The following is a 26,941-nucleotide window of genomic DNA, read 5'->3' on the forward strand; positions in this document are numbered from 1 at the left end:
GTTGACCACTACAGCCCTTCCAAGCCAGGTGTTAAAATAAAGGCCGGACGTGTTAAAACTGAGGACTTTGTTCTCTTCTCTCTTTCTCACCAGACTGTAGATGAACAAGAGTTAAGTGAACAACATTATGTACCAGCTAAATCAGCCAAACAGGACATCCGTCAGTTTTACTGCAGTAACAGTGATAAATAAACACACAAAAATGACAAATTTTGGACCTTTTGTACTACCAGTCAAGGCAAAAGGCAAATTCAGTTTGCCTGTAAGCCATTACCTTCAGAAGACTTGAATGAAGATTGGCCAACATTTCAACTTTGTTCCAGTTGAGTAGAAAAATTACTCCTTGTGCTCCAGCCCTAGATTGCTCAACATTTCTTCGTAAACCATTTCAAAAGACTTCCAGAAATAACCTCACATTTTGCACTCTTCCCAGTTTCTGCCAATGTATTCTGGCTCTATTGAACAATGACTTTGGCTCTAATTTCCCAGCTAACATATTTATCATACATAATTTTAGCATAAATGGAATAATGCTTTAAAAGTGTGCAAATTAGTTTTTTATGTTTTATCATTAACATTTCAGTGTCTTTAAGTGTACTTCACTAAGCAAAAGACATCTAGTCTAGACATCTAGAGTAGTATACTACTTTAATGGTATTAAATACTGAAATAAATAAAAAGCACAGTTATGTTCTCTTTGTGTAGGTTTTTTTTCTCCATTATTTTTTAAAGACATTTAAATTCACCTCTATTAATAAGATGAGGGAAAACAAAACCTCTAAGCCTGAAAACACAGGAGACCATTAATAAATACTAAAAACCTTTTTGTTTTATGAAAAAGAAAAGGAAATGATAAAAGTTTAAATACTGTATTTATTTACAGGTCATATACACAATACAATTGAGGAACAAAGGAACAGCAACAGTCTGATTTGTGTACAGAGACTGCAAAATGAACACTGTTCAACAGTACTGGGATAAAAAAGATCTTTAAATCTGGAAGTTAATGTTAAGTAAACAATATAAGCAGGTTACAAGATTATAATAACTGCATAAAATTGCTTGGCTTCAAAACAATAAACCTAATTTAATAGACAGCGTATATTTCCACAGAACAAACCTCAGTGTATACAACAATACAAAAATAGTGGTAAAAATCATTTTCACAGGGCAGCCTTCTGCCTTCTGTTTAGCATTTTGGAGACACTATTTGCTAAATTATTGTTAACAGCATATTAAAAGAAACTTTAAAAACTTGATTTGAATTATTCATACCAAGCACAAAAGCCAACACGCTGTCCTGTGATAATGTTCAAATATTTGAACATGGTAAAAAAAATGTTTTTACAATATATAGGTTAAAGAAATATTGGACCTGTCACCTAAAAGTTCTTCAGTTGTATCCTTTTGCATAAATCTGTACCGCATCCCTGATCCTCACATCGTATAGGCCTTGTTATGACAATATCTTTCAAACCTTCCCAAGATCAGCACCAGAAAAATGTGCAAATAAGTGGCATTTTAAGCAACCAAATGGATCTATGGACATAAGTCAAATCGGAGCCGAAAACGGCTTTAGATGGGCAACTTCTAGAAACGTCTACTGCAACTCGTCTTTGATCAACCACAACGATACGAGACGCCACACCTAGGAAGACAACACTCCCCATTCCATACGTCTTGTTTCCACTCCTGGGAAGGGTTGTGGAAAGGGTTGCGACTGCCCCCTTGCTCGCCTCTGAAAATGCGCAAGAGCCTTGCTCACCGAGAGCAGCAGCTCCTACCGGGGGGGATAAGACAATGTAAATGACTCACTGTGATAGTTGCTTAACAAATGAGGTAGATTTTAAATCTGATTCAAAATGTTGGCAATATAATACCAGTGGAACTGTAGGAGGCAGCACTTTTCCCATTTCAATTTGAACTAAAAATGGAAATAGGCTCCTGAATGGTCCTATGATCTTCTGACAAGAAGTAAATATGGTGGCCAAAGCAGAAACTGGACCATTTACTGTTTCACACAGCCATTCGCAGAAACAAGACATGGAGCAGCTCGATCTAGGCAATCCCTTCAATGGTCTTATGAAGCAGTAAATACAGTTTATTATCTACTGCTATAGTCACCCATACTATTGGCACAAACAGAAAAACGTTAAAACCAAATCTTAGATTTTGCGAAATACCTTATACAGCCTTGTTAAGGATTTAAGTGCTAATTTATCATCTATAACCTCAGAACGTCAGATCTAGATCAAAGTAAAATATATTAAAATATTTTCTATGCAATTTGTATTTGTATACACAATATAAAACAACATATTTACAAAACACCTTCTAAAATGTTGGGTAATTGTGACTAACTGGACAACTCCTACAGTTTGAAAAATGTTGAAGTCATTACCTCACGTAAATACATTATCATACAAAGATAAAGATAAAGCTGTTTAATGTGGAAAAATATGAACTCTCTGAATTCTTTTTGTTTCTTTAAATAGACCTACGCTTACATAAATATTGCATTGAAAATTGGGACAGAAGCCCCAGAAAAAATAATCTAGAAATATTTATTTGCCTGTTTCCACACATCTTTTCTAACCTTGCTTTACCCCGAAGCAAACGGGTTTCATAGGCAAGACATTCGAGAGACATATAATACAACTGTAATGCAACATTTTAGATACGGCATATTAAAACCCCTCCAGCATTAGACTGGAGCCCCGTATGTGTTGGCAACATTTGACAAAAGTGGTCTGCTAAGTAGTTTGTACCAAGGGACCAGCTACATTAACGTTTAAAAAACAAAACTATAGTGACTTGAAGACAAGCAAGAGTGTTGTGGTTTCAGAGAGAGATGGAGTTTACAGGAACAACTTCAGCTCTGATCAATCACCCATTAAGTGTTTTTTATCCATCTTCTACCACGTAATTTATTATTCTGACTCAGGATTATAAAGAAAATATTGGGTTGCAAAGAACTACTGAGCTCTGAAATATGACATTGCGATTCTCTGCTTGACACAAGACACACACATACGTCAAGCAATGCTATACTTACTAAGGTTATTTAATCATAATTTTAAAACAGCCTAAATATAAATATCTCTTAACAAAACGGTAAGTATTATTTGAGGAGGAATACGTAGCAGTGAACCAATAAGGGCTGAAAGTTAATAATGCATTATATTCGGATTATCAATATTGTGGTCCATGATATACAAAGTGTACATGATATAACACTTCCTTTTTTCATCACAATATAGCAGTAAAAATGGAGTAAGCATACCTTATAAATAAGAATTAACTAATGAACTAATGGCTTCACGGGCAGCCCATTATGATTGTATATACTGCAAACTTATATATAAAATTTCTAGAATGAATACAAAATTCTAGCAGAAGCTTTAGGAAACTCAACAGACTATAGTGTCATCTTTAAGTCTCCCTACCTACCTACTCTCCAGTCTTAACTTATAAAAGAATATTTCCTTATTTCAAGTTGAATAAAAATTCCCAAATCTACCCGTCATAATTGCATGCTCACAGAATAAATTAAGTACTGTACAATGAAGGCACTATCCAGACAGTCGTCCGTGTCGGGCTCTCTGGTAAGAGTGCAACGCGTGGGGGATATGGGATATTGGAAGAGTTAAATTTTCTCTAGCGGCTCATGTCCCAGGGAGTGTCTTTAACAGGCAGACGCGGACGAGTTAGTCGTGAAAAGGGACGATTATTGCTGGGTGCCGCAGCGGAGCAGCCTCCTTCAGTCCAAAGCGCTGCAGATTTGTAGGACTTTCTGATTGAAATCCTCGGACTGATCGGCGTAGACGTAGTGCCCTGCTCCCCGTACGGCCTGCGAGAGGGAAGAACAGAGGAATGGGAATCAGGAGCCCTTCACGAACCTCCTCGCAAGATTTTCAGAGGTGTTCCAGCTTTAGAAAACACGGCACGATGTGATTCGCCCCAGACAGGTAACAGGGCCACCAACAGACCTTCTCCTAGTGATTATTCCTACTACTTTTTTTGTGATCATATTTTTTGTTTCTGGGTAATGGCAAAAAGTACAACAAACCAAAATCCCTCCCTTTTCCCCCAAAACAGTAGTTGTAGAGGCCCACCTCCAAATATTCTTACTATCATTTTGTCAAGCTTGGAAAAATGATTTCTTACAGTTCTCCCCACGACATCACAATGCACAATGTTTTTTTTACTGAAGGCTGTCAGGCAGACTGTATATTACTGGCACATCTTTACACGTGCGGTTAAGTTCATTTTACCAGCCCCCCTAGAACTCCGACCACTTACGATCGTCTCCACGTGCGAGTTCGGCCTCATCTCTTTAACCGTGCTGCCGGAGTTGCCGTCTATACAGGAGCGAGCCCCGTAGATCACCGCGATGGGGATGTCGTCTCGGATCAGGCCGACCCGCTGCAACATGGGCCGCTTGGCCCACCCGTATGGGACGGTCATGTTCTTGAAGGCCGTTTCTCCGCTACGAAAAAGACAGAACCACATTTCAACTCACAGCAGCATGCTCACATGCATTACGAAAAGAATAAACAGGTTCCCTCTCACCAACACAAACGACTTCCCCAAAACAGCTCAAGTGTTCTTGAACACAATATCCAGAAACTACTTTCCTTTTATCAATGACCACCATGCCACACGTGCTATGTAATAAGTCTGTTGCAAACTAAAAACTTCAGGCTTTTAGACTACTTTCCCAAACACTTAAAGCAAACACTACTAACTACTCAGTGAGACATCCTCATATACAGCCCACTTGACCCATATGAAAATGTGTAGTGAATGATTAGTCTTTGAAGCTCTATTAGGCGCACTCTAGTGGCAAGCCAATGGAAATGCATTCACACACTAACCCATGACGTGCTAAGGTCACTTCTAACAAGCATAACACAGCATAACAGAATTTCACTTTCACTGATGAGAACGTGTTAAAAAATTGAAGGAGCAGGGATCATAAGACGACAGCTTTCCTTCACTTCAATTCTGGCAACATTCAAAGATCAATTTCTGCAAATCAGAAAATCCCGATGACACCGAGAATAAAGGGCACCTTGAATGTTTGTGTCCTTGAATACATTTTATTTACATCTACTGAAGTACACTTCATTCTTTATACACGAGTCCTAGTTCATTTCTTCATAAAAAGGAACTGATTTTGCTCAGGTATCACTTAAGAACCGCAACAAAGTGGAGCAGAAAAACTCACCTAGGAGTCTGAACGTTACAGTGATAAATATATTCTGTCACTGTGTTGTCATCAAACAAGGAGGCGTATTTCCTTTTGAAGTCCGGTCTCAGTCTCTGAACCAGCATCGGACCTGATTAGAAACCAGCAACACACACAAGTGAGAAGACTTCCAGCAGGGTTTCAAAATGTGTAAACGCGATGCAGTCAAAGCTCCACATCCTCTGTTTTAATCCTTACTGACCTAGGATCCAGTCTGCATATTGAGCACAGAAAAAATCCAAGAATAATAATAATAATAATAATAATAATAATAATAATAATAATAATAATAATAATAATAATAATATCTGTGGCTTTACTTTTGGTCTTGATCTTCTGCATTTTTATTTCTTGCATGTGATTTGATTTTTTTTAAATGACCATAAACCTCTCTGACTGATCAATTGCAAATTAAACAAGAATACTCGTTGTCGTTTAAACCGGATGAAAGAGTGCTCTTAGATGATACATTACCTGATAGCAGGAAGGACAAAAACGAAAGAAGGAAACTGTGATTAGATAAGAGGAGGGGCTATGGACACTGGACATACCACACACATTAGTCTTAAATTCTTTAGTCCTAAAAACTTTAGTCCTAAATTCATGTAATTGTCGGTCTTGATAATCATGGAGGCAGAGAGAGACAGTGCAGGCATCCACTAGATGCAAAGGAGGGATTCATGTTGTTTATTTTAGCTGATCAATTTTATTTTAAATGCCTTCAAGCCAATGTGTTGGTAGTTTAATTATACTTGTGTCTTGCCACCACGCATACTATATGCCGAAGTGTTCTGTGCCACGGTATACTGGTGGGCCTGGAAACGTGAATTTATCTGCAGCAGTTCCCTGTACCCAACCCTCGTGGGTAAACAGGAAAGACACTCTTCACCAAACCACCACTCACCCAAAGGGCCTGCCAGCCTCAGCCCCGCCAGTGGGTTAAAGGGGCTCAGCATTGCTCCCAGTGCTTTGATCCAGACTGGAATCGGCCTGTCCTGCTCGGGACTGTTAGGCCTCTCGGGAAACCCCCACGGCTCCACCAGTATCAGGTGCTTTACCCTGAAAGACAGCACAACTGCCACCCTCAGCCCAGTGCCCTCCAGGTTCATCCGTACCCCCCAAGACATAAGAACACAAATATCAGAGAACGACTGAGTAATGGACTAGTTTCCTGATTGCAATAAAAAACAAGAAACTGTATCGTAATCATAATAGAATTGCAGAGAGTAAATGTACATTTTTAATAAAAAACTGAATTCAGGAGAGCAGGAAGGGTTACATTTATTCACTCCTCTAAGTAGTCTTTAAATTACATAATAAAATCAAAATTTACAGTAACATTTAACTCTTTGGATGTGCAATGGAACCAAAAAAATGCAGCCAACAGTTTCCCGGGGCAATGAAAGGAGGTGACGCACAGAAGGCATTCAGTAACCATATCTTTATAGTCCAGCTCAGACAGCACTCTGACAACCGCCGGTGAACTGTGCCCCAAAGGTCAAAAAGATCAATCTACCACTTATTATTTCATATTATGCTCTTTATACAAGGATTGAGTTCCTATTTTATTAAGGGTATGAATATATCCTGAGGGCACTAAATTTAATCAGCACAACAATAGCCATGAAAGCAATATTTGCACAAAACACTTTTATGCATGTAGCAGGTGATCCCACTACAGTTTAAATTTACATTTTTTAAAACCAAGAGGTGATTGAAAGCATACAAAAGAAACTAGACCTACTCAATGTCCAGACAAGACATGGTGAACGATCAGTTTATCTTTCCACAGTATGATATCATGTGAATGTTTCTGTGAAGGACTGTTTGGTCATCCTTCAAAAGCAAAACTGCAGTAAAAGGCCGAAACTCCAGAGCGACAGTGTTACTCCAGAAATTAAACCTCATTAAGATGCCAGTGCTCTACAGACAATACTCTTCCTGTTCTCAATTAGTGACCATTAACTAGTAGGAAAACGCAGAGCTTGTTTTCCCTACTTAAACCTCAATAGCCATGAAAGCATTTCAAATTCGTAAATGTCATTAATCCGTTAAATTAAAAAAAAGTTAATAATGCACATGTTTGCCCCAGAGATATAAAAGTTTCTGTGCGTGAATAGAGTGTAGCGGGAAACTGATTATGTCATCCATCATTACTCACAACACTGTTCTTGGGGAGATGGAAAAGATTTCCACACACCAGAATAAGGTTGTTATTAAGTGCTAATTCTGCGGTTATGTTTGGTCCTCTGTTTAAAACACAAGACACTAGTCAGTAAAGTCTACGACATGTACTTACACACAAGCCTTATTAAAAAAAAAAGTTAAATTTTAAATCTTAAAAATCAACAGCAGAGGAGATGACATCAGGTTTACTTCAGCCCATCCCATTAAACAAGCAGGTACTGAGATGTGTTTTACTGGGCAAGGGGTAAACCAATGTCATCACACTTTGAAAACAAGGTAGAAAACGGTTTTGATTAGAAGGAAAAAGGAACGGAATGTTTCCACCTTGTGGCAGAATTCATGATTCGGGTCTTTTTTTTTGTGTTACTCCTGACATTAATTTGACCTTTTGATGCAAAGTCTAATTTTTTACTTTACTGCTTACTTTCCTACAACAAGTTGGGAACAAATGACATAGGAAAAACAAAACAAACTTCACCATACTTGTTTATTCAAGGTTATTAATTAATTTTTATGATTTTGCGCAACTATGCATTCGAAAACTGAAATGTTTGTCTGACTGCCTGGTGGGTGGTGAACAGTGTGGAACATGCCTGTGTCCTGTGCCCATCCAGACATGTAAACCGCACAGCTAGTTTCTGTCCTTTTACTCTCAGTGACGCTTTCAAACGCCACAAACGAGTCTCCTAAGCAGCATTACAAAGTATTTTGTCCTTATTTAGGTTTATAGGTGATTATGATTTCCTGAATGTTTCAATTACTTTATTTATACCAGAGGAATTAATGATTTTTAAAAAATTTAACGAAGAATTTGTTTTTTAAATATTTTGAATTGACAAATTCTTCGCAATTTTCATTTTTCACACAATACTTTAATTTATAATTTTATTGATTCCGTTTTAGATTTGATACAAGACAAGTTTGAGGACTAAGACCAAGACATCTTCAGGACTGATCTACAAGCATGAGACGATGGGACACGAAAGAAGCAGGCAGAGACGTTCAAGCTCCTCTCTTCGTCTCTGGGCAGACTGCGCTGTGCACCGGCTCAAACACTCTGACAATTTCCCTATTGCTGGCTTCTCCAAAGCACGTTAAAGGGAAAAGTAATTTGTTCAAATCAGTTGTAGTATATACGTTATTGAAACACATTAAACCAAAACCATGCAAATTGAAAACTACCTGAATCTGCATATCGCTGCCATCTAGTGGGTCGATATAAAAATAAATCAAATTGGCCATCGTGCACAATCTGGTGCGAAAAATGTCGATTTGGACAGTGATAATGTATTGACCACGCATTCAAGAACTATCAGATTATCACAAATTACTGACAGTTCTGACCATGTGGTATTATCAGACGCCATGTAAAGTACACAACAGAATATTTAAAAAAAGAAACCTTTGGTTACAAACGTGTTAACAGATAGATTTACCTGTAGTGCTTGATCTGTGCCGCTGCAAAGAATTCCTATTTCACATTTCGCAAAAAAGGCAGAAATGCTTAGAATGAAATCCCAACTGAGTTCAGATAAAGTCAAGAGCTTGAGGCGGGTTAAGAAGATGAAACGGGTACACGAATTATGTAAAAAAACGGCAATATGAGACGCAGCAGTACAGCGAGGATTAGTGCAGACTCACTGACAGCAGTATACTAACCTTGATGGGTATCTCAGTGTATAAGCAGCTGCCAAATATCCGCCAAGATTGTGTCCCAGCAAAATCACTGTCTCCACACCCACCTTTGCCCTCCACTCCTCTATCGAGTCCACAAACTGGTTTTCCGCCTCCTCTGCATCGCTGCTGAATTCCGGCCGACTGCTCCTCCCAAAGCCCAGCAGATCGAAAGCATAGACAGTGCGCTGCTGGCACAGAGCGTCCAGGTTCAGCACCCACAACCCCACACCTCCTCCAAACCCGTGGATGAGAACGAGGGGGGTCTTCTCGGGGACGCCCTCGTTGAACGTAAGGGTCCACACAACGTTCCCATTGGATATCGAAACATACTGTTTCACGAACTTGCTTGTAATCGCTGCGGGGGAAGGAAATGGAGAAATCGAACTTAGTCCCCGAGGAGTGGGGGAAGTTAGTAAAAAAAGCAAAGTATTGTTGTAGCATGGAAATCAGTACGGCCACACCTCAACTGTTTCAGTGCACCTTCTGATGAAATTATTTGGGAAATGTTTTGCTATGGAACAACCTGGGTGCTCGACATTCAAATTTCCCCCATCATTAGAAACAATGCAATTTAATCTGAAGTCCGCTCTCCAGCACTTACTCATTTCTGTTTACTGCAGGATTGAGTGATGGTTCACAACTACTGTATATCTGGCCATGTGCATGGAAAGAGCTTGTGAAATTGTCCCACTTTAGGATGTAATCTGTGTGAAAGAACACTACAGAAAACCTGACTTTTCAGACATCTTATGAAACATCAATTTTTATGCACAGGAAGGGATTTTTGTCACAGCTGCTGGTCTGATAGTTTCTACATCTAAAACAATCACTTGGGCAATGGATCTACAGCAGAACTGATTTCAAGAGTAACAGTGTTCATGTTTCAGTTCCGTCAGGATGTCGTTTTGGGTTTGGAGAAGGAAAGGGGAAAAAGGCAGGAAACAAGAGCAGAGCCTTACATTGTAGCATCTTATCTTCTGCATCCTTGAGATGTGACAACGACGTTGGGCACCAAGACGGCAGCCAGCTGGTAATCCACCAGGACCTGGAACACAAAGCTCCAATAAAGTGGATGAAGAGAAAAAGAAAGACCTAGCTCACGGACAAAGAGCTGCATTCTTTGGTTGGCATTTAGCACATTTCTCGCTTGCAAGGATCTATAATCCATTTACTCTAATATTAACTAGAAAAACCAGCATTTTAACTCGAGAAGTGACTGGTGCATGCATACAGCAACTCCTTTGGTCAGCCATCATGTAACTGCTTGGGAAAGGCAGAACTGGAACAGTGTGGCGATCTGGGAATCTCAAGAGACTTCTGCACAGAAGAGAGTGCTTCCTTAGCTGAACAAATTAAACATTTTTTAGATATATAACCAATGCAGGACCATCCCACTCAACCGATTTAGATAAACACACAAGGAAAGATTTTCATTTCTATAATAGATACCCTACCTCCCAGGGTCAGCAGTACTACAGGTGCTGTTCTAGTGACATACAAGCAGGTGTACAATTGCTTGGCTCCATATGTACTACACAATATCAATGGAAATTATTGTTCTGATCAGCAGGCTTAAGACATCTGTATAACAGCAATTCAGGTAACGATCACACTGTGCCTCATAACTGTAAATTCAAAATGCTGTGATAGAGCATGACAGCCTTTGACCAACAATGAGTTTCACATTTTGCTGTCTGCACGTGGAAGCTCTCTGTTACTGTAATGAGCAAATATACTGCATGTTTTCCTGTACGAGCCTATGTTGTGGCCGTGACAAAAAATACATTTTATCATAAAAGTGATAAGAAAATTGTCATAACATAGGCCAGCCGATGAATTGGACACTCCTATTCAAAGCTCAAATTCAATGCACTCCCTACTGCAACATGAAATGAAGCAAGGATTCAGACCACAAGGGATTGCCATGTGAATTTGCCTAAATGCACAGTAACCCTGAATAGTAGCAGTTCTTTCCTGGAAAAGTAGATCATTCTGTTCCAGTTTTATCTATAGTACACAGAAAGGCACGACAGGGAGGGATCATGTGTGTTGTGGCGGTTACGTAATCTTCTTTTAGACTACATGAGAGGAAATTTGAAGGTGGTTTTTAAATTGTTTCCAGTTTAGAAAAAAAAAGTAACATCTGATGAAGCAGACTTCCAAAGAAGAAAACCTTAAAACAAACATTTTCCAGAAAGCTATTAGCATTCGTACCAGAAGTAAATTAAATAAAAACCTCAAGTTAACTTCAAACCAGCTGTACCTCTTTGGATACGAACAATAAGCCACCACCAAATACTGGGGTTTTAACATGTCTGCTGAGCCGACTGAAGCTTTATTTTACTCCAGACTTCAGCTCCATAAAAGAGATGGGAGTTACTTCCTTTTTGCAACTCGAAAGGAAGTGCTGGGGGGGGGGAGGATGTGAACAACTTTATCTGATAATACTTAATAGGATCAAATCCAATGTTTTCTGATTGTGTTTTCAAAGTGTTGGGAAAAGGTTTCTCGTTCTTAGTTGTGGTCTAAAGTACACTGAAATGCAATCACACCTTCTATTGAAGTCCTAAGAGACAAACGCATTAAAAATATCAGAACAAAATCATGAAGCAGCTGAGCCCACCAGAACAATTTCCCTCATTTGTTCTAAAAGTAACCTGAAACAGGCTGTGTTTTAATGTAGCAGTGGTGTCTCATTAACCCCGGAGGGGGAACTTCAAGTCACTTCATTTTATATCCGCAAAGCTGGAACTGTCTTGTATGAAGGCCAAAATGTAAAACTAGCAGACATTCAAAACTGGTTTCAATAGGTTGCAAATGAATTTGAATGGCTAACGAGAGATTTTTAATAAGGTCTGAAACCCTTGCTCCAGTCTATAGATTTTGCATTTTAAAGTGGAAGGAGTTTTCCTTTTTTCTACAAAGTCAATTCTTTCCATTCATCGGCGATGGTAACATATCATCTAAATTGCGATGACCTATTTTTTATTTTACCGTTTTATTCTCAGAGAGGAGTCTCATCTAGTACCTGATACTTCCAACAGATGACATGAGGCGGCGCGTATTGATTTTTCTTTTTCGATCAATCACACCAGACGTGCCGAGACAGGCAGGAGATTACCTGCTGCCTCCCCAGTCAATCCTGCCTCCAGACAGGGCCGGCAGGAGATGCCAGTGTCTCCAGCAGGGCTTGTCCTTATCCAAGCTAATTTTATTATGCAACGGGACGAGAAAAGGTTAATGCCACTCTGAAGGCAGAAAGATGAAACCAGCGTTTCTGAAAGGTTGTGCTCCCTCTTTGTACGTTTCAGAGTCGAATTAATCTTTACTTGGTCTTTTGCAGACAGGGCACGCCGACGCCGAGAGCAGCTCCCCTCGCAGACACCTGTGCCTAATTCGGTTAGGAATTTGGCTGTTATTTCTACCCATCTCTCCCCTCTCTCCCCTCTCCCCCTGGAAGTCACGGAAAACACGCTCACAAACATGCAAAATCTGCATCTGAAACGGGGAACAGGAGGCACGTTCTTCACACAAAGAGCTGTGTAAGTCTGCACCAAGCTGCTGTGTTCTAGTCAAGAAGAAGAGAAGGACAAGGTATCACCACCTTAGTGCAAGACACTGTATGGCAAGAGTAGGAGCCGCTGTGAGAGAACCAAAGCACCGTGGTTCAAATCGAACTATCGCTATAAAAACCATGAAGAATTCGTTGTTTGTACGAGGTAATATCAGTTGCTTAATCTTTGCATCTTTATACGGTTACATCTCAAAATTTGGGCCCACTGTTGTATCTCAAGGGGTTAAAACACATTGGCATTTGACCAAAGAGCAAGGCTGGGGGTAGGGGAATGTGCTCATTACGCAGAATTAGTCTGTCCAGCACCGCGACTCGGCCCGAGCTCCGTTTCACTGCATTCCACAACCACTTTCCTAACACGCTAAGGGACAACAAAAAAGGCAACAGATGAGTACTGCAACAGCAATTTGCTGCATTTTTAATTCCTCTCACTAAATTTAAATATATGCAGCACAGAGGAAACAAAATAATAAGAATCCACTTTTCTTATGCACCACTGAGAGCATAAAACATGTTTTATGCAACTTTCCTCTCTCCCCATTTTATGTTACTTTTGATAATTTAGTTAGTGAACAGGTGTTCTTTCAAATTTCTCCTGAACATTTTTTTAAAAATGAAACAGATAGGCAGACAGTAAGATATATCATTATCATATCTTATCTTCAGGAATATTAGGATAATTATGTGATTCACACCGGGACAATTGACTACCGATCACCTGAGTGTCGCACAAAACGCATGCGTAATACCTTGAAGAAAAAGCAAAGTCCAATCAAAATAATTACCACACCACACACGATTGGACTTTGGTCAATGAGTCACAGAATGAAAAAGACTCAAATTCCACGCCTGTATTTGCATGACAATCCAGGCCAATAAACACTAGATTGCTTAACATTAGTGAGGTAATCAACTACAATTGCTTGATATGTCAGCTGAACAGAATCCAGGTTAAAAGTGATATAGTAAAAATATTGTGCAGAGTGCCTTAAATAACATAAATCCCCTTTGACAAGCTAATAGTCTTCAAAATTAGAAATTTAGCATTAACAATTAAGATGTTCAAAACTAATTTGAAACATAAAAACTGTCCCAGTGTCTCTGGTCTCTTTATTGAAAAGTTAATAGGTGATGGACATCTTGCTTTTTCTCATTAAAGAATTAGTCCAAATTATGTTTTGGCTCAGTTGTGGTCTCCAATTTCACTGCAACATATTTAAAAAATGAAACAAATACCTTAGGTTATCCTATCCTTAAGTTCCAGAACTAAAATTATGTTATTTAAGATTCCCCAGGGCCTCTGAAAGAAAATACTAAGAACATAATCCTTCTTAGGGGAGCAGTGAATTCAGTTTCACTTACAAGGGTTTGCCAATACTATCAAACAGCCAACACATCTGACATTGAAATCCAAGAGTTGTCCTTCTCGCTCTCGCTTGTTGTGACACTGAGAGTGTAACAAAGGTGCAAGCCGTCAGATGGGGATGTACAGGGGTAACGCACTAGCCACCACGCAGAAGAATGAGGTCCCAGCGCTCACATCACGGCAACCATGACCTACATTCCGAAACAGAAGTGCAAAGCTTCACGATAACCAGAGTCCTACTTACTGCCATTCTTTCCCAATCAATGCCGCTATGAAAAAAGAACTGTCATGTTAAAATATATTCAGAAAATGCTAATGAAGTGCTACTGTATGCTATACCTCAGAAAGATGTCGATTGCCTTCAGGAATTCACATGTGTTTTAAAGAATACGAATTCCTAAGAAATCTCAGAGATGACAAGAAGCCAATCACCCCAACTACAGTCAGCACAGATCTCGGCGACTCCACACACTGTACGTCCTAAGCTGCACCTAGCTATTTTGAATTGTTTATGAAAACAGATTGCAGGATAAAATATCTGCATCAAAAGGAATCAGTAATGTGGAAAGTAATTTTAATTTCAAGGTCTCAAGCTGTTTTCTAGCTTGTTTAATAAGAGAGTAAGCAAAGCTAAGTAAGACGAGGAACTATCTCTGTTCTTTCTTATCTACATACGGCTAGAGACGATATGCTGAGGAAGAGCTGAAACTTTGTATTTTACCCTTTACTTTTCAGCGTGGAATTAACTTCTTGTTCCCTTACAACTCTCAGCTCCCCACTCTCACCTCTTCATTGGTAAGGTGATAAAATCCATATCAATTGCTGGAGGTGATACAGTGTGAGCAGCTGCTTAAATGGCAGACAGTGACACAGTATGCAGGGCAGACACTGATAACAGGTGAGTAACCTGTGCTATAGGGATACATCACAGAAAGCTTTTGATTCACAGTAGTCAAGTACACTGCACGTGTTCAGGAAGTGGTTCTTCAGAAGACATTTCTGGGGGTTACAGGACCAGCTGCATGGTTTGTTTAACAGCACGTCATTTAAAAATACATCTTCCTGCCATACCTTGTGGCTGTGTAAATAAGCCATAAAACAAAAAGTGCTTCCTTTTTTTAGTTTTGCTTTTGACTCCATCTATTCCCCATTCAGATCAGTCTAAAGTGGAGACCATGGTGTAAAACCCTACAGTCACAGGCCTTTGTTGGCTCTTCTGGAACCTTCCAGGTAAATGTTTGTCCCATAAAACTGCTGGGTCTTTTCAAAAGGGAAGCAATTGAGTTTCTAAATCAACTGCCGTCAGACCCTTCACCTTGGAACAGAAATGCAGAGGCTCGGAGCAAAACAACATTGATTATCGCTCAAAACCTCAGAGAGGTATGTTTACTTTGCACTGTCTTCTTGCAGTCCAGTGACCTGTGACTAATTGATTCTTGCCTATTTATCGTGTCTTCCTCAAATAGTACTGAACAGCAGGATGTCCCTCATAAAGATTTTGATACAATGCAGCAGACATTTCTAACAGATTTTTCACTTGAGGGTAATCTATGTATTGAAAGTACAGATGGTCACAGGAAGGGAAAACACAAACACAACTGCCGTTTAGGTAAGCTCTTCAACACACATTAACCTCTTCACCTCACTGTGCCTTCACATTAAAACAACAGACTGTTCATAACACATGCTTTACCCACATACATTACAATACCTTAACAACAGTGCAAGAAGCTCTTGAGATTTCTTTAACAATGCAGTGAAATTGCCACTTTACAAACGTGGGACACAAACAGAAGTGACAGGAGAGAAAAGGCTCATTTTCAACCTGACTGATGCAAACTGTCTGTACTTTTATAAAAGTGCAACTCTTTTTCCACACATGACATAAATCAATTAAAGTGAATGAGCAACTTTAAAAAAGAGGTTGCACACTAAACCTGTGTGTGTTACTCTGCCATAATAAGATGGCAATGGCAGTGAACTGAACCCACAGTAAAGAGAGAAGCCTATATCTACTAAAGAACTGAATATCAAATTGGGTTCCATGGGCAGTTAAGGTTGAGTGATAAGCCAGTTTAACTGATTGTTTTTTTTTCTCTCGTCGATTAATGTAAAGTGGTTTGTGAATTTACTTATAAATGGCAGCAATCGCTGTGCCATGAGATATAAACCTTGTCTTGATATAATGTCACGCTGTGAAATGGCCAGGCAGAGTTTGTCACAATGAATGCAGTCAGTTATTCTCTTTATTAGTAGTATTAATCACAAGCCAGAAATCATGCAATACGGTAGGTGAGTTTGTTACCTTGAGGTAGATTCCAGGAACCTCAAGAATTTGTAGTACAGAATATGAATACCAAGATTCATCACAACTCGATGGGCAGTTCTGAAGTAAAAGAAAAAGGTGTCTTTCATTCATTTGAACACAATATTGTGCCCTGAATTTTGTCACTGTTAAGGACGAATCCCAGTACAACATTTATGTAGATTTTTTATGCCCGGTGAACTTGTCATACATTTTATATTCACACGATAACACCTTTTTACCTACAAGTGCTCGCAAACACAAGAGGAATGAGCTTCTTATTCTGTTTGTCAGCCATGTGTTTGGGATTTCAAGACAGAAGCACAGTTACTATCAGCATCTGTGCAACATATTAAGAATCTCAACTATTAAACAACTGAAGGCCAGGAGTGGTTAACCCTAACCCGGGGGAGCCACTTAACATCAGATGTATATGGACTACCCTAAAATCACCAATTTCTGAGATCTTGGGTCAATTTTCTTGTTAACCCTTACATTCTGCAAGTAAATGATTAAATGAAGGAGTTTAGCATGGAGCAGAAAATGAAAATGCCATCATCATGAAGCTCTGAAGGATCAGAATTGGCCACTCTTGGTTTAACTGAATTCATTCACTTACAACATCAAGACTCACACATCCCTAATCTTTCCAAAGGGAGCTGTGCTGGACTCTTGTATGTGATGTCAGGTAGTTGACATTTTTAAGAATGACTTGTGCGCAGCAGGGAATGCAGACACTGTTCGTGAAAACACTGCATTGATTTCAAAACAACAAAAACCTTCTGGCGATCTTATAACTGCAGATATAGTATTCTGCTGCTTCCCTCAAGACAGGAAAGCAAACACAGTGAAAAGTCCTGATTTTGTGTTGCACTTTTCGTATCATTTTTCTCACAAATTACACTCAACCGTTAAAGATCCTCTAATTCCAAGAAAACACAGCAAATAAATGCAGGCACGTGTGTCCCCCTTGAACCATTCAATAATTGCAATAAAGGATTTTTAATGCTTTTGAAAATGTGTAGTGTAACGCTGTAACTATAACTTGACCTAACCCAGTATGGCCAGTATATATCCAATTAATTAACGGTTACAAATGCACTAAAAAACGTAGCTACTTATACAGTTACTTACATTGTAACTTGCCATACATACACCTGAATATAATGTCATTCACAAGTATTTAACTACAGACTCTCTCAGATGAATTTAACCAGTTAATACTCCTGATTTCTATTTAAAATCATCCACAGTGGAATTTATACACTACTCACACCTGCTTGCAGTGTAAAAGAAAAATGCCCCAACATGAAGTCCCTTTTACTGCAACAGCTAATTAGAGAAGTAGTACTAACACTTCATGATTTCCAAAACTTTGTACAGCTACTTCATTTTCTGAACGGGGCTGAGACAAGATCAAAATAAATGTGTTGAATGAAGCGTGTGGTGTCTTCCAAAAGTATGTTTCCAAACATGAGACCGATCGACAGTCCAGCACTCTGTACCTGTGATAGGGAGGCAGGTCCAGAGATAGCCACTCACTACCTACCCAGGCCGGGACATTCCCCGAGCCTCACGCCCGAATCCGATCGGATGAACAGACACACGCATGGCCACCTCTGGAAGTGCCTCTCGACTGTGTTGAGGAAGTAATGCTGGCAGTAGCACTGTTTTCTGCAGCCTATGAAACATTGTCTGCTTACGTAGAGAAAAAGCTTCCATTCCAGGGGATAGCACTTCACCAGGCGGTTTCATAACGTCCCAAAACATATGGTCAACAACCAAGGCAGAGCTCCGTGGGTTGCGGACTCCATGTAGTTATTCCCTCAACATCATACTGCCTTTTCCACTCTGAAGTCTACCCACAGGGATTGTGCCCTAGCTTCGGATCACTGATACTGGGATTTGCTGTCCCAGTATTTTTTTTATGAGATTCTGATATGGAAAAGGGGAATACCATATAATGTCATTTTAATTAGGCACTGATTTAAAAAATTAGGTGCAGTCGACTTCATGTTCTGAAAAAAAGGCTTTTTTCCAATTAACTTCGTGCAAATGTGACTGAAATATACAACGGGGGTCTCTATCATGACTGTATAATGTGATTGGGCTACAACGTCGCACAACAATACAGGAAATATAATTTTTGAAAGCACTGACCACAGCATTTGGTAAAAAGTGACTACTTAACCTCAGCCAACTAGCAGCTGTGTGGGTCTGTGCAGGAAACGTGTTTGGTAACAGCGGGCGGCTGCTGTGAGCTCTTGCTTAATTTCCAGGCTCTAATGCAGCCCAGCAGGCGAACTTCACAAAGCCAGACACGGAGAGCCCGTTCCGATACCACGACCTATGATCCTGTTCAATATGCCTCTCTTGAATACAGACATTAAAACAGCATATAAACGGTCAGTAATGTCACCCATCACTTAGTTTAGACATCAGTGCAACTGGCAGAGTAGGGAGACACACATACCGCATCAGGCTAGTAACACAGCAGCGGGTGAATACAAAACGCAAGTAAACATGCACTCAGTTAGCTCCACTTCTCGTTAGTCAAAGCATTAATACACTGACACGTGAGGATGTACAGTAAGTTTGCTGCTGTTATTGAACGCTGTCAAGTTTCACAACCCAAGGTCCCGGAGATGAACAGTCCCAATACGCATCACAGAAGCGGCAAGCGATTCGACATCCCAAACAGTTCTCGCTTTCACCCGCTGTTGGTTAAGTTCGAGATTCTGAAACACCCGAAAGGGACATCGCACTCAAAAGTGAAGGCTCCCGAATTGTTAACCAAAATAAACACACCGCACTCACCCTCTCTCCACTGACATCGCCTCTTCGGCCATCTTTCCCAGCGCCGACCTGCAGTGACGTCACCTCGCCGCGTCACAGCGGGGGGCGGGGTCAGGGAGGGGGCGGGGGCGGCGCGTACGCTCTCCGGGAGAGCAGGCGAGGGGTGACCTGCCATCTAGCCGGGCGTCTTTCGTGAGGTTGGGCGGGACGCTCCCCAGCGTGGCCCTCCTCTCCCCATCAGAGCAATGCAGGATGATCACGCAGCCTTGTCTTCCGTGCTTGCGGAAGCGGGAGGACCCGCTGCGACCGCCTCTCACAGGGGTGTACGTGAATAAACATAAGCATTGGTTTGTTTGTTTTTTCCCTTTTTTTTAAATCTTTTTTATTGCAATAACAAACGAAACAAGAAAAATACACACAACACAAGCCAGAGTACATATAAAGATCATCAGGGGTACTTAACACAGGTGCATTGTGCGAAAAAAAGAAAAGATTAGTTGAGGTAAATCAAGATGAGGCGCGCCCAGCCTTCACGTTCCTGCGTTTAGAAAGCGTGAGGCCAGTGAAGGCCAGGGACCTAGATGTCGGCCTCAGGTTTTTCGTTCCATTTTCAATGCTGCTGCAGTGATGTTATGTCGCCTTTCGCCAGTAGATGACTCTTTTCGGTCAGTACTAATCCGGTTGGAATACTGTAAGTATTCAGTGAAAGGGAATATCCAAATAAATAGTGACTGTCCTGTCCAAATTGCATCTTTCTATGGAATATAGTTCTAGTTCAGGAAATCGCGCAAACCAGTTTTAAAAACTCACAATAACACGAACTTGCACTAAGAAAAGGTGATTGCACTTTCTGCTTATTACTATGAGTGATTTTGTCTCTCTTACCTTAGTGTCAGCATTGTGAAACGAGTTTATAATCAGGAGGGAGGGCCACAGCAAGACACCAGAAAGTGCAATCACCATTTGCCCATCCATTCTCTCATGCCATGTTCAGAGGGTCTTATTTAAAAAACGGAACAGTAACATTTCCTGAAGTTCAGGATTTTGAATGTCTGTTCCATTGTTTCTCACATCTGAGTTTCAGAATTTGGAGACGTGTTTATAACCAGGAGGTAGGTTCATAGCAATAAGCAGAAAGTGCGATCACCCTTTGCTCATCCTCCATTAACCGTATATTCTCATATGCCATGTTCTAAATATCCCATTTAAAACGGCCATATTCAAATTTCTTGTAAAATGCAAGATTTTGAGACTAATAATGATCAGAAGGCAAGGTCGTGGTAAATATGCAGAAAGTGACAGCGAATTCACGTTTTGCCTTTGCCTTATTAGCTCGTTGTCTAACATGCCAGTTTGTGTTATTGTGAGTTTTGACCATTGGTTTTCGATTTTCTGACATGTGTTTCATACAAAAATGCAATTTGGACAGTCACCGTTTACTTACATATTCCCCTTTACTGAGGATATGTACAGAAGTCCATCCGGATTAGTATTTAAAAATGACCGAAGAGAGCCATCTACAGGCGAAAGGCGGCATAACGTCACTGCAGCAGTATTTAAGGTGGAACAACTCTCAGGGCCGCAGAACGGACAGGACGGACAAGTGCACTTAAATATACAGGATAAAGGCAGTGACCAGGTCCCACGTGGTCTTTGTAGCTATATATGGGTTCAAAGGGGGGAAAAGTATATTCTGTGTATAGTACAGTATCCAAAGTACTGTATACTTTATATATTAATATGAAATAATATGAAACGTTTATCCTCAGACGGAAAATAGGAACAGAAAATCCGGTTACATTGGCAGTGGGATCCTTGTCTGCAGGCTGCTCTAGGTTTAGAACGCAGTATGTTTATTTACTAAACACAGAAGAACTAGGAACACACAAAATACTACCCCCACTATACCGTTCCCTACAACCCTACTGTATATGCATAATTATGCATAATGAGCATTTATGTCATTAGCCTCCGCTGAAATTGTGAAAACGATGTTTTTAGCAGGTTTTGTTTCTGAAATAGAGTATAATGTGTTGGTAAAACTGATGGAAAAAGTCAGATTGAAATAAAAAAAAATCTAGTTTTACATTTATAGAAATATTTTGGCTTCAGAATATTACTTCTCTGCTCCATGATCGAGAACAAACATTTCTTAAAATTGTTATACACTGCTCACTGCCAATGGCTACCTTAACACTGCAATACAGCTACGGAGATTTCAATAAATCACTGTTCACCCAGACCACAAAAACATGTCTTGTGAGCGGGCATTACATCTAGATAAATCCATTGAGCAACGTATTTCCAGTTATGAAATAATGTCGATGTTTCAGACCCGTTTTTCAACAACACGCTCACATGACTGCAGGATGAGCCAGGGCAGGCGGTCTGGACTTTAAGTTGACTCTCTTTAACCGAAGAAGAAACAAAAACTCTCCCAACACAGGAATGCAAGGTAAAGAAGATCACATGATGTTATCTTTGCTATACTTGTAAACTGCAGGCATTATTTTTCTCTTTTAATACAAAAAAAAACGAAATAAAATGTGTACAACTTTCCAGGACAGACTCTTAAACCAGCTTCAGTTCTTGGCAGGTAGATAAAGTTGTCTTAGTCCAGTCTTGCCAGAAAATAATGCAAACCCAGTTCATCTTTCACAAACATGAACACTCCTCATTAAAACGCTTTTAGAACGAATTCCTGACCCCCAAACAGAGCCAGCGTTGGCCCGCCTTATTATTCACATACGGGGAAATTACTCTGCAACCACCTTCACCTTCAGTTTTCGGAAAAGAAAGTCACTAGCGTGTCAACTGCGGTGCAGGATTTCCCTCCGAGCTGCTGAGCTGCTGAGCTGCGGTCCGGGCGCTGCAGGCAGGCTGGGTGGATGTGTGTGTGTGAGTGACTGGACCAGCTCTTCTGCTGCGCCTCCGCCCGGCTCAGTGCACGGTGACGTGGAGAAGCAGCAGGGCGCACCACCAAGCAGAGCTCGGTAAGTGCCGAGCACAACAGCCGGGAAGTAGCCCGTCCGTCTCACTGTAACAAACACTGATACAGTGGTCACATTTTATTACTTTGTAATCATTTCCTTATCGCAGACCAGGAAGAAAAATTTGGGAACGGGTAAGTCTTCTCAAGCAATGACAGCTGACATTTACTCAAACACGGGGCCTACGTCTCGACATTGAGTGTTTACGTGCTATAATGGGGTCAGGACGTAAAGAAGGTTTGTGGCTGTCAGTAACTATCTAGGCTTGATATCTTCTGAATGTTTTACACATATGTGTCTCTACGGCAAGTTATAAGGTACAATTTAGGAAAACTCCGCCCTGAAACAAGTCCATGCAGTTAATAGCAGCAGATTCGGGTATCTTGCATGTCCCCCGTATTGTGAGTTGATTAATAAACAGCGCTGTGTATAATATTGAATTATTAAAATATAATGTTTGGTCTCAATTTAAAATATCAAGATGTAAAGGCATGACAGTCTTCAGTTGAAACTACACTGAGAGTTTCACGCAGTTTATTTCTTCAGTGCTTATTTTTATTTGGAGAATTGTGATAAGCATAACCTCGGTCACTAATTTAGTTTTGGATCGAGAGTTGTTGATATCTTTCATTTCACATATAAACGCAAAGAAGCCTTTTTATTGCACAAAGACATAGAACAAAACATAATGTACTGAATATGATACTTTTTTGTACAGTGTTGCACTAGGAAAAGGCTTTAAGTGTATCTTTTTTCAAAATTCAGGTTCCAATTGTTACTTAATTTTGAGGATCAGTAAATTAAAAAATCAATGGCCCTGTTTTTAAACGGCTAACTAGGGAAAGAGCAGTCTAAAATTCAATATTAATCTTAGAGGACACAAACCTATCCAGTAGTGTTCAGTAAAAAATAACTTTACTGAGATATTACGATTCTAGCTAATTACAGAGACAGAAGGAAACATCCAAAATGGTTACAATGCTGTTGAAGAGCATATTAGTTTATAATAATACCCTGCCGACTACAGCCCAGTGTTAATTCTCTCTCCCTATGATCCCGGATGTCCAATATTCAAAGGGACTCAATCTACCTGATTTAAAACCCATCACCAAATCTAAGAACAGAACAAGGTCCACTCCCCTACTGGCTCTGTTCCCGTCTGTGAATTCCCTCTTCCTTTCTCCATTTCTGCTCTGTGACCTTTCTCTCCCCCGTGTCATTTTGTGTCTTTTTTATGTGTCTCTCTGTGAGTCAGACGTCTGTTCTTCAGTTGTGATTGACCAGAGAAGAAGATGTCTTTCGACCCCCTGTCCCCCGCGGCCCGCCCACACTTCGGGAAACAGCTAGATTTCTACCTTGTTTTCAATTCTGTGACCTCTTTAAATCGTGACGATATTGTCAAATATATCCTGACAAATTAAATGACAAAAGCATCTTTTAGGCATTCTGTCGCACGCACAGGCCACTTATAAAAAAGAAAAGTTCATCACTATACTGGTCCCGCACAGCCAAGGTTCAACAGCACTCAAAGGTTCTCGCTCTCTGGATTATAATCCTGAAAGACGCTCTCCCGGGATCTCCCTGGCTCCATGGCTGTGACACAGGCCCCTTCGCTGGGCAGTCACGACGCGCTGAAACTGAAGTTCATATCTAACGGTCTTGTAAGTGCGTTTGAGGCATTAGGTAACACTCAGAAATCCCTTACGCACCTATATTGAAATAAATATATCGTCTTTTTTTATTTGTCTCTTTGAGTTTTTAATTAAAAAAAATGTTTTTAAACTATTTTACTCTACGCTCTCGGTGACTGCCTACAGTAGTTCGTCTGTTTGGGCGTGCCGGCCTGCATGTACAGATTGGGGTGGCTTGTCACCCCGCGGCGTGATTGGGCGCAGAATGGCAGGCAGGAGAAGTAGCTCCAGCCTCACTTGGGATTATTGCCCTTCAGGAGAACAGGGGGAAGAGCTAGTCCTGGAGAGAGAGAGCGAGAGATTGAGGGATTCACTCAAGGGACACTGAGGATACAGAGGAAGAGCGCTTCTCTGTTCATCAGACAGTCCTGTGATACTGCCGGTCTTAGGTTGTGATGCGATTTGAGCTTGAAAGTCTTCTCTCACCCAAGGCAGGGGTTACCAGTAAGGTCAGGAGAAGTCACAAGACAGTGGTTAAACTGGCATCAAGGTACAACACATGTACTCTGTATACTGTGTGTAAGTTAGAAATCTCCAAGTGCAGTTTGGAATAGCTCATTTTGTTTAGGGAGGAGCAGCTATCTGGAAACAGTTCTTATTCAAATGTGTTCGCCCTCCCTTTGGTCACTGGGACTCCCCCAGCTCTTGTTCTTGGGGTGACCACCCCATAAGTAAGACCCCCCTAATGGTATCAATTTAACAATTTAACAGTCCTGCCAAGTCTCCCAGACCAAACCACCTGTCTTGCCGGCAGTTTGTGTGAGTTTCCCCTGTTGTGTTGTTCAGGAAGCCTGGAAATGAAAAGAGGCTTGTCGAATTCTCCCAGTGATGGCGTCTCATTCACTCCATTGGTGGTCCTTGAACTGGTCGAGGACACCAAAGAAGAAGCTGTGACTTGGCTACTTGAGAAGATACGGGACAAGCAGGAGAATGGAGGTAAGAAGTGCAGACACTGGTGTTCATGTCTTCACTGTGTGGGAAGAGCATCAAGGACAGGGTGTGTGTGTGTAGACATCAATTAACAACCGACTGGCTATAGGTCTGTGCCGTCATGCATTCGTTAGTTTACAGGGTTATTTCTTACTCTCTGAAGTTTAACTCCATTTCCTGTTTCAGCCTGTGGAAGAGCTAACCATATCACTCCAAAACTGCTCCTCACACAGCTCTCCTGTAGTTGCCCTGGAGCCTTTTAAGATATAAGGGAGAGATGCTAAACATGTTTATCAGTTTAAGGTCTGGGTTAAATCAAGGATTCACCCCGCCTTCCATTTCCAAGTTCTTAATCCAATATGCTTGCCTCGGTAGAAGCTTCCTTTTCTCTATCCTGTGGAAGCTTCCAATTACACAGGGAGCCAGTCATGTGCTGTTTCTGTCTCAGTCGGTTGTTACGCTTTCTGGGGTTATGTTTTTAGCTGGCAAACTTATCTTTTGGCCTGACCTGTTCTCGTCCGTTTCTGGGATCGGCCTGTACTGGACAGGAGTGCCGCGTGGACGCGTCTCTCTGCGTGTCGGGGCCCGCCATTTGTTCGGTGTCGGTCGCCGGCTGGGCCCGCGCTGGCTGACAGTGATTCTCTCGAAGGGGCGGAGCTGCTGGTGGGGCGGCTGCCGAAGGATGGCTGGGGCGACGGCGGAGGGAACCCCAACGTGTTTGTCGTGGGGGCCTCCAGAGACAGGCTGCTGAGTGGCGCCGAGGACGTCGGCCTGGTGAAGGAAAGCAACGACGGGTCGATGCGAGGATTTACGTTTGTTAACAGGAACAATTTTAAAGATTTCAAGGGTAAGGGCATCGGCGCACATCAGTGTGATTGAGGACGGTATTTCAGATAAGTGGACTAGTTCGACAGTTAGGTTAGAGCAGTCACGGTGTTGTTCAATATTATGTTCAAACTAAATATCGGTAGTCTTCAGCCGATAGGTCTGCGACAGGACCTGATCCAGGTTTTCAGAATCACTGAACGAGGTTCCAGTGGGCGTCTTCAGAATAAATAGTGAAACTGCAGAACACAAGTCCCCAGGTGGAGACTGAGAACAGGAGGCATTTCTTAATGCCAGGCAGTCTTGTTATTAAACACAGGCAATAACGCAGCTGGATGAGACCCTTGGATTCCAAAAGGGCTAGATCAAACAAATAGCCTTTTTATGTTGTCTAAAATCAAATGTTGTCTTTGTATGCACGGATTCTATACTTGTAGACGTTAAAGACTGTCGTTGTTTTTCTGCAGGTGACAGTGATGAGTTCCTCAGTGTGGCGGAGTGTCAGTACATTATTAAGCATGAGCTGGATACTCTGAGAGCCAAGGAAGAGAACAGTGTCCCAGGCTATGCGAAAGTGAAGCTGTACCCAGGAAAGTCAATCTGTAAGTGCTAGTCACAGAGCTCTTTGTCTTCTTTAGAGATGTGGGGGGAGTGCTTAATAATATTCCTTGCACTTGTTTAGTGCTTTTCGCCCCAGAATATCGCACAGTGTTTTACATGTCTGGGAGGAGACACTTCTTGTGCCACTGAAGTACAGCACCTGCTGGGTGGAGCCCTTCTGCACCAGCAGCTTCACCGCACAACACACCAGTAGAGAACTGAGGAATGACTTGGAAAACCAGGGAGGACACAGTGCAAACCCCACGCAAACAGCACACCAGGGCTAGCACCTCCACTCGTACCCTTCAGTCTTTCATGATCAGTGACAAGTAGTCAAGACTCTGGCTTAATACCTCATCTGAAGGGAAGCTCTTCCTATGATGGTGTTTTTGGTCACCAAACTGAGGTACTGGCTTGGGAATCCTGATCCTGAGGAACAAGATTCACCTACTGGTCCACACAAGCATCTCTTGCAGCTGCATTTCACGTCCAGTTTGTGTCTTTCCATCTGTGCTTTAAACTTGAGCAGTTCCAAGATTGTTTGAAACTGGCTAGATTGCCATTAAGTTTTCAGCCAAACATTTTGTTGGACACTACAAAATCCAGCATTCATATAAAATATGGAGAATAATGTCAGCCTCTTTGACTCAGTCATAAGCGTTTAGTTGCCAGCTCTGTTAACAAAGCAAAATTAAAAATTCCATCAAATTCTAAAGAAAACAGCCATGATTTATAGGAAATACTGGCAG

At 41.0% G+C, this 26,941-nt stretch overlaps 2 protein-coding genes across 5 annotated transcripts in view; one reads left to right on the top strand and one right to left on the bottom strand.

The window, feature by feature from the left end:
- Positions 1–855: 855 nt before the first annotated feature.
- abhd5a (abhydrolase domain containing 5, lysophosphatidic acid acyltransferase a) lies at positions 856–19,332 on the bottom strand. 2 transcript variants are annotated; one of them, XM_088602231.1, is made up of 8 exons: positions 19,178–19,332; positions 16,361–16,441; positions 10,075–10,160; positions 9,098–9,470; positions 6,156–6,310; positions 5,231–5,342; positions 4,303–4,489; positions 856–3,850 (listed from the first exon to the last, which is right to left on the bottom strand). In XM_088602231.1, exons 1-8 carry the CDS (start codon positions 19,207–19,209, stop codon positions 3,761–3,763), a joined length of 1,116 nt encoding a protein of 371 aa, XP_088458357.1. In that variant the 5' UTR covers positions 19,210–19,332; the 3' UTR covers positions 856–3,760. The 2 variants fall into 2 exon arrangements, with proteins under 2 accessions (XP_088458357.1, XP_088458359.1); XM_088602233.1 differs by lacking the exon at positions 16,361–16,441 and having other exon boundaries at positions 19,178–19,292.
- Positions 19,333–21,458: 2,126 nt separating this feature from the next.
- Positions 21,459–26,941, top strand: part of ano10a (anoctamin 10a) — a 43,937-nt gene continuing 38,454 nt past the window's right edge. The window contains exons 1-4 of one of the 3 annotated variants that reach the window (XM_088602236.1): positions 21,459–21,611; positions 24,624–24,773; positions 25,417–25,614; positions 26,060–26,194. In XM_088602236.1, the coding sequence (XP_088458362.1) occupies positions 21,605–21,611; positions 24,624–24,773; positions 25,417–25,614; positions 26,060–26,194 (490 nt within the window). In that variant the 5' untranslated portion in view covers positions 21,459–21,604. Of the gene's footprint in view, positions 21,612–21,986; positions 22,281–24,623; positions 24,774–25,416; positions 25,615–26,059; positions 26,195–26,941 lie in introns of those variants that run through there. The other 2 variants (XM_088602237.1, XM_088602238.1) reach the window with 2 other exon arrangements.

This window comes from Lepisosteus platostomus, chromosome 12 (genome assembly GCF_059453375.1).
Source record: "Lepisosteus platostomus isolate fLepPlt1 chromosome 12, fLepPlt1.hap1, whole genome shotgun sequence".
Classification (NCBI taxonomy): Eukaryota; Metazoa; Chordata; class Actinopteri; order Semionotiformes; family Lepisosteidae; genus Lepisosteus; species Lepisosteus platostomus.

What these genes read in the sequence shown, in the direction of transcription:
- abhd5a (XM_088602231.1), bottom strand. Translation starts at nt 19,209, where the DNA reads ATGGCCGAAGAGGCGATGTCAGTGGAGAGAGG. An exon ending in AGAAGATAAGATGCTACAAT is followed by an intron (nt 9,471 to 10,074) that starts GTAAGGCTCTGC and finishes CTTCCCCCGCAG; the next exon opens with CGATTACAAGCAAGTTCGTG. An exon ending in ACTCGCACGTGGAGACGATC is followed by an intron (nt 3,851 to 4,302) that starts GTAAGTGGTCGG and finishes TCCCTCTCGCAG; the next exon opens with GCCGTACGGGGAGCAGGGCA.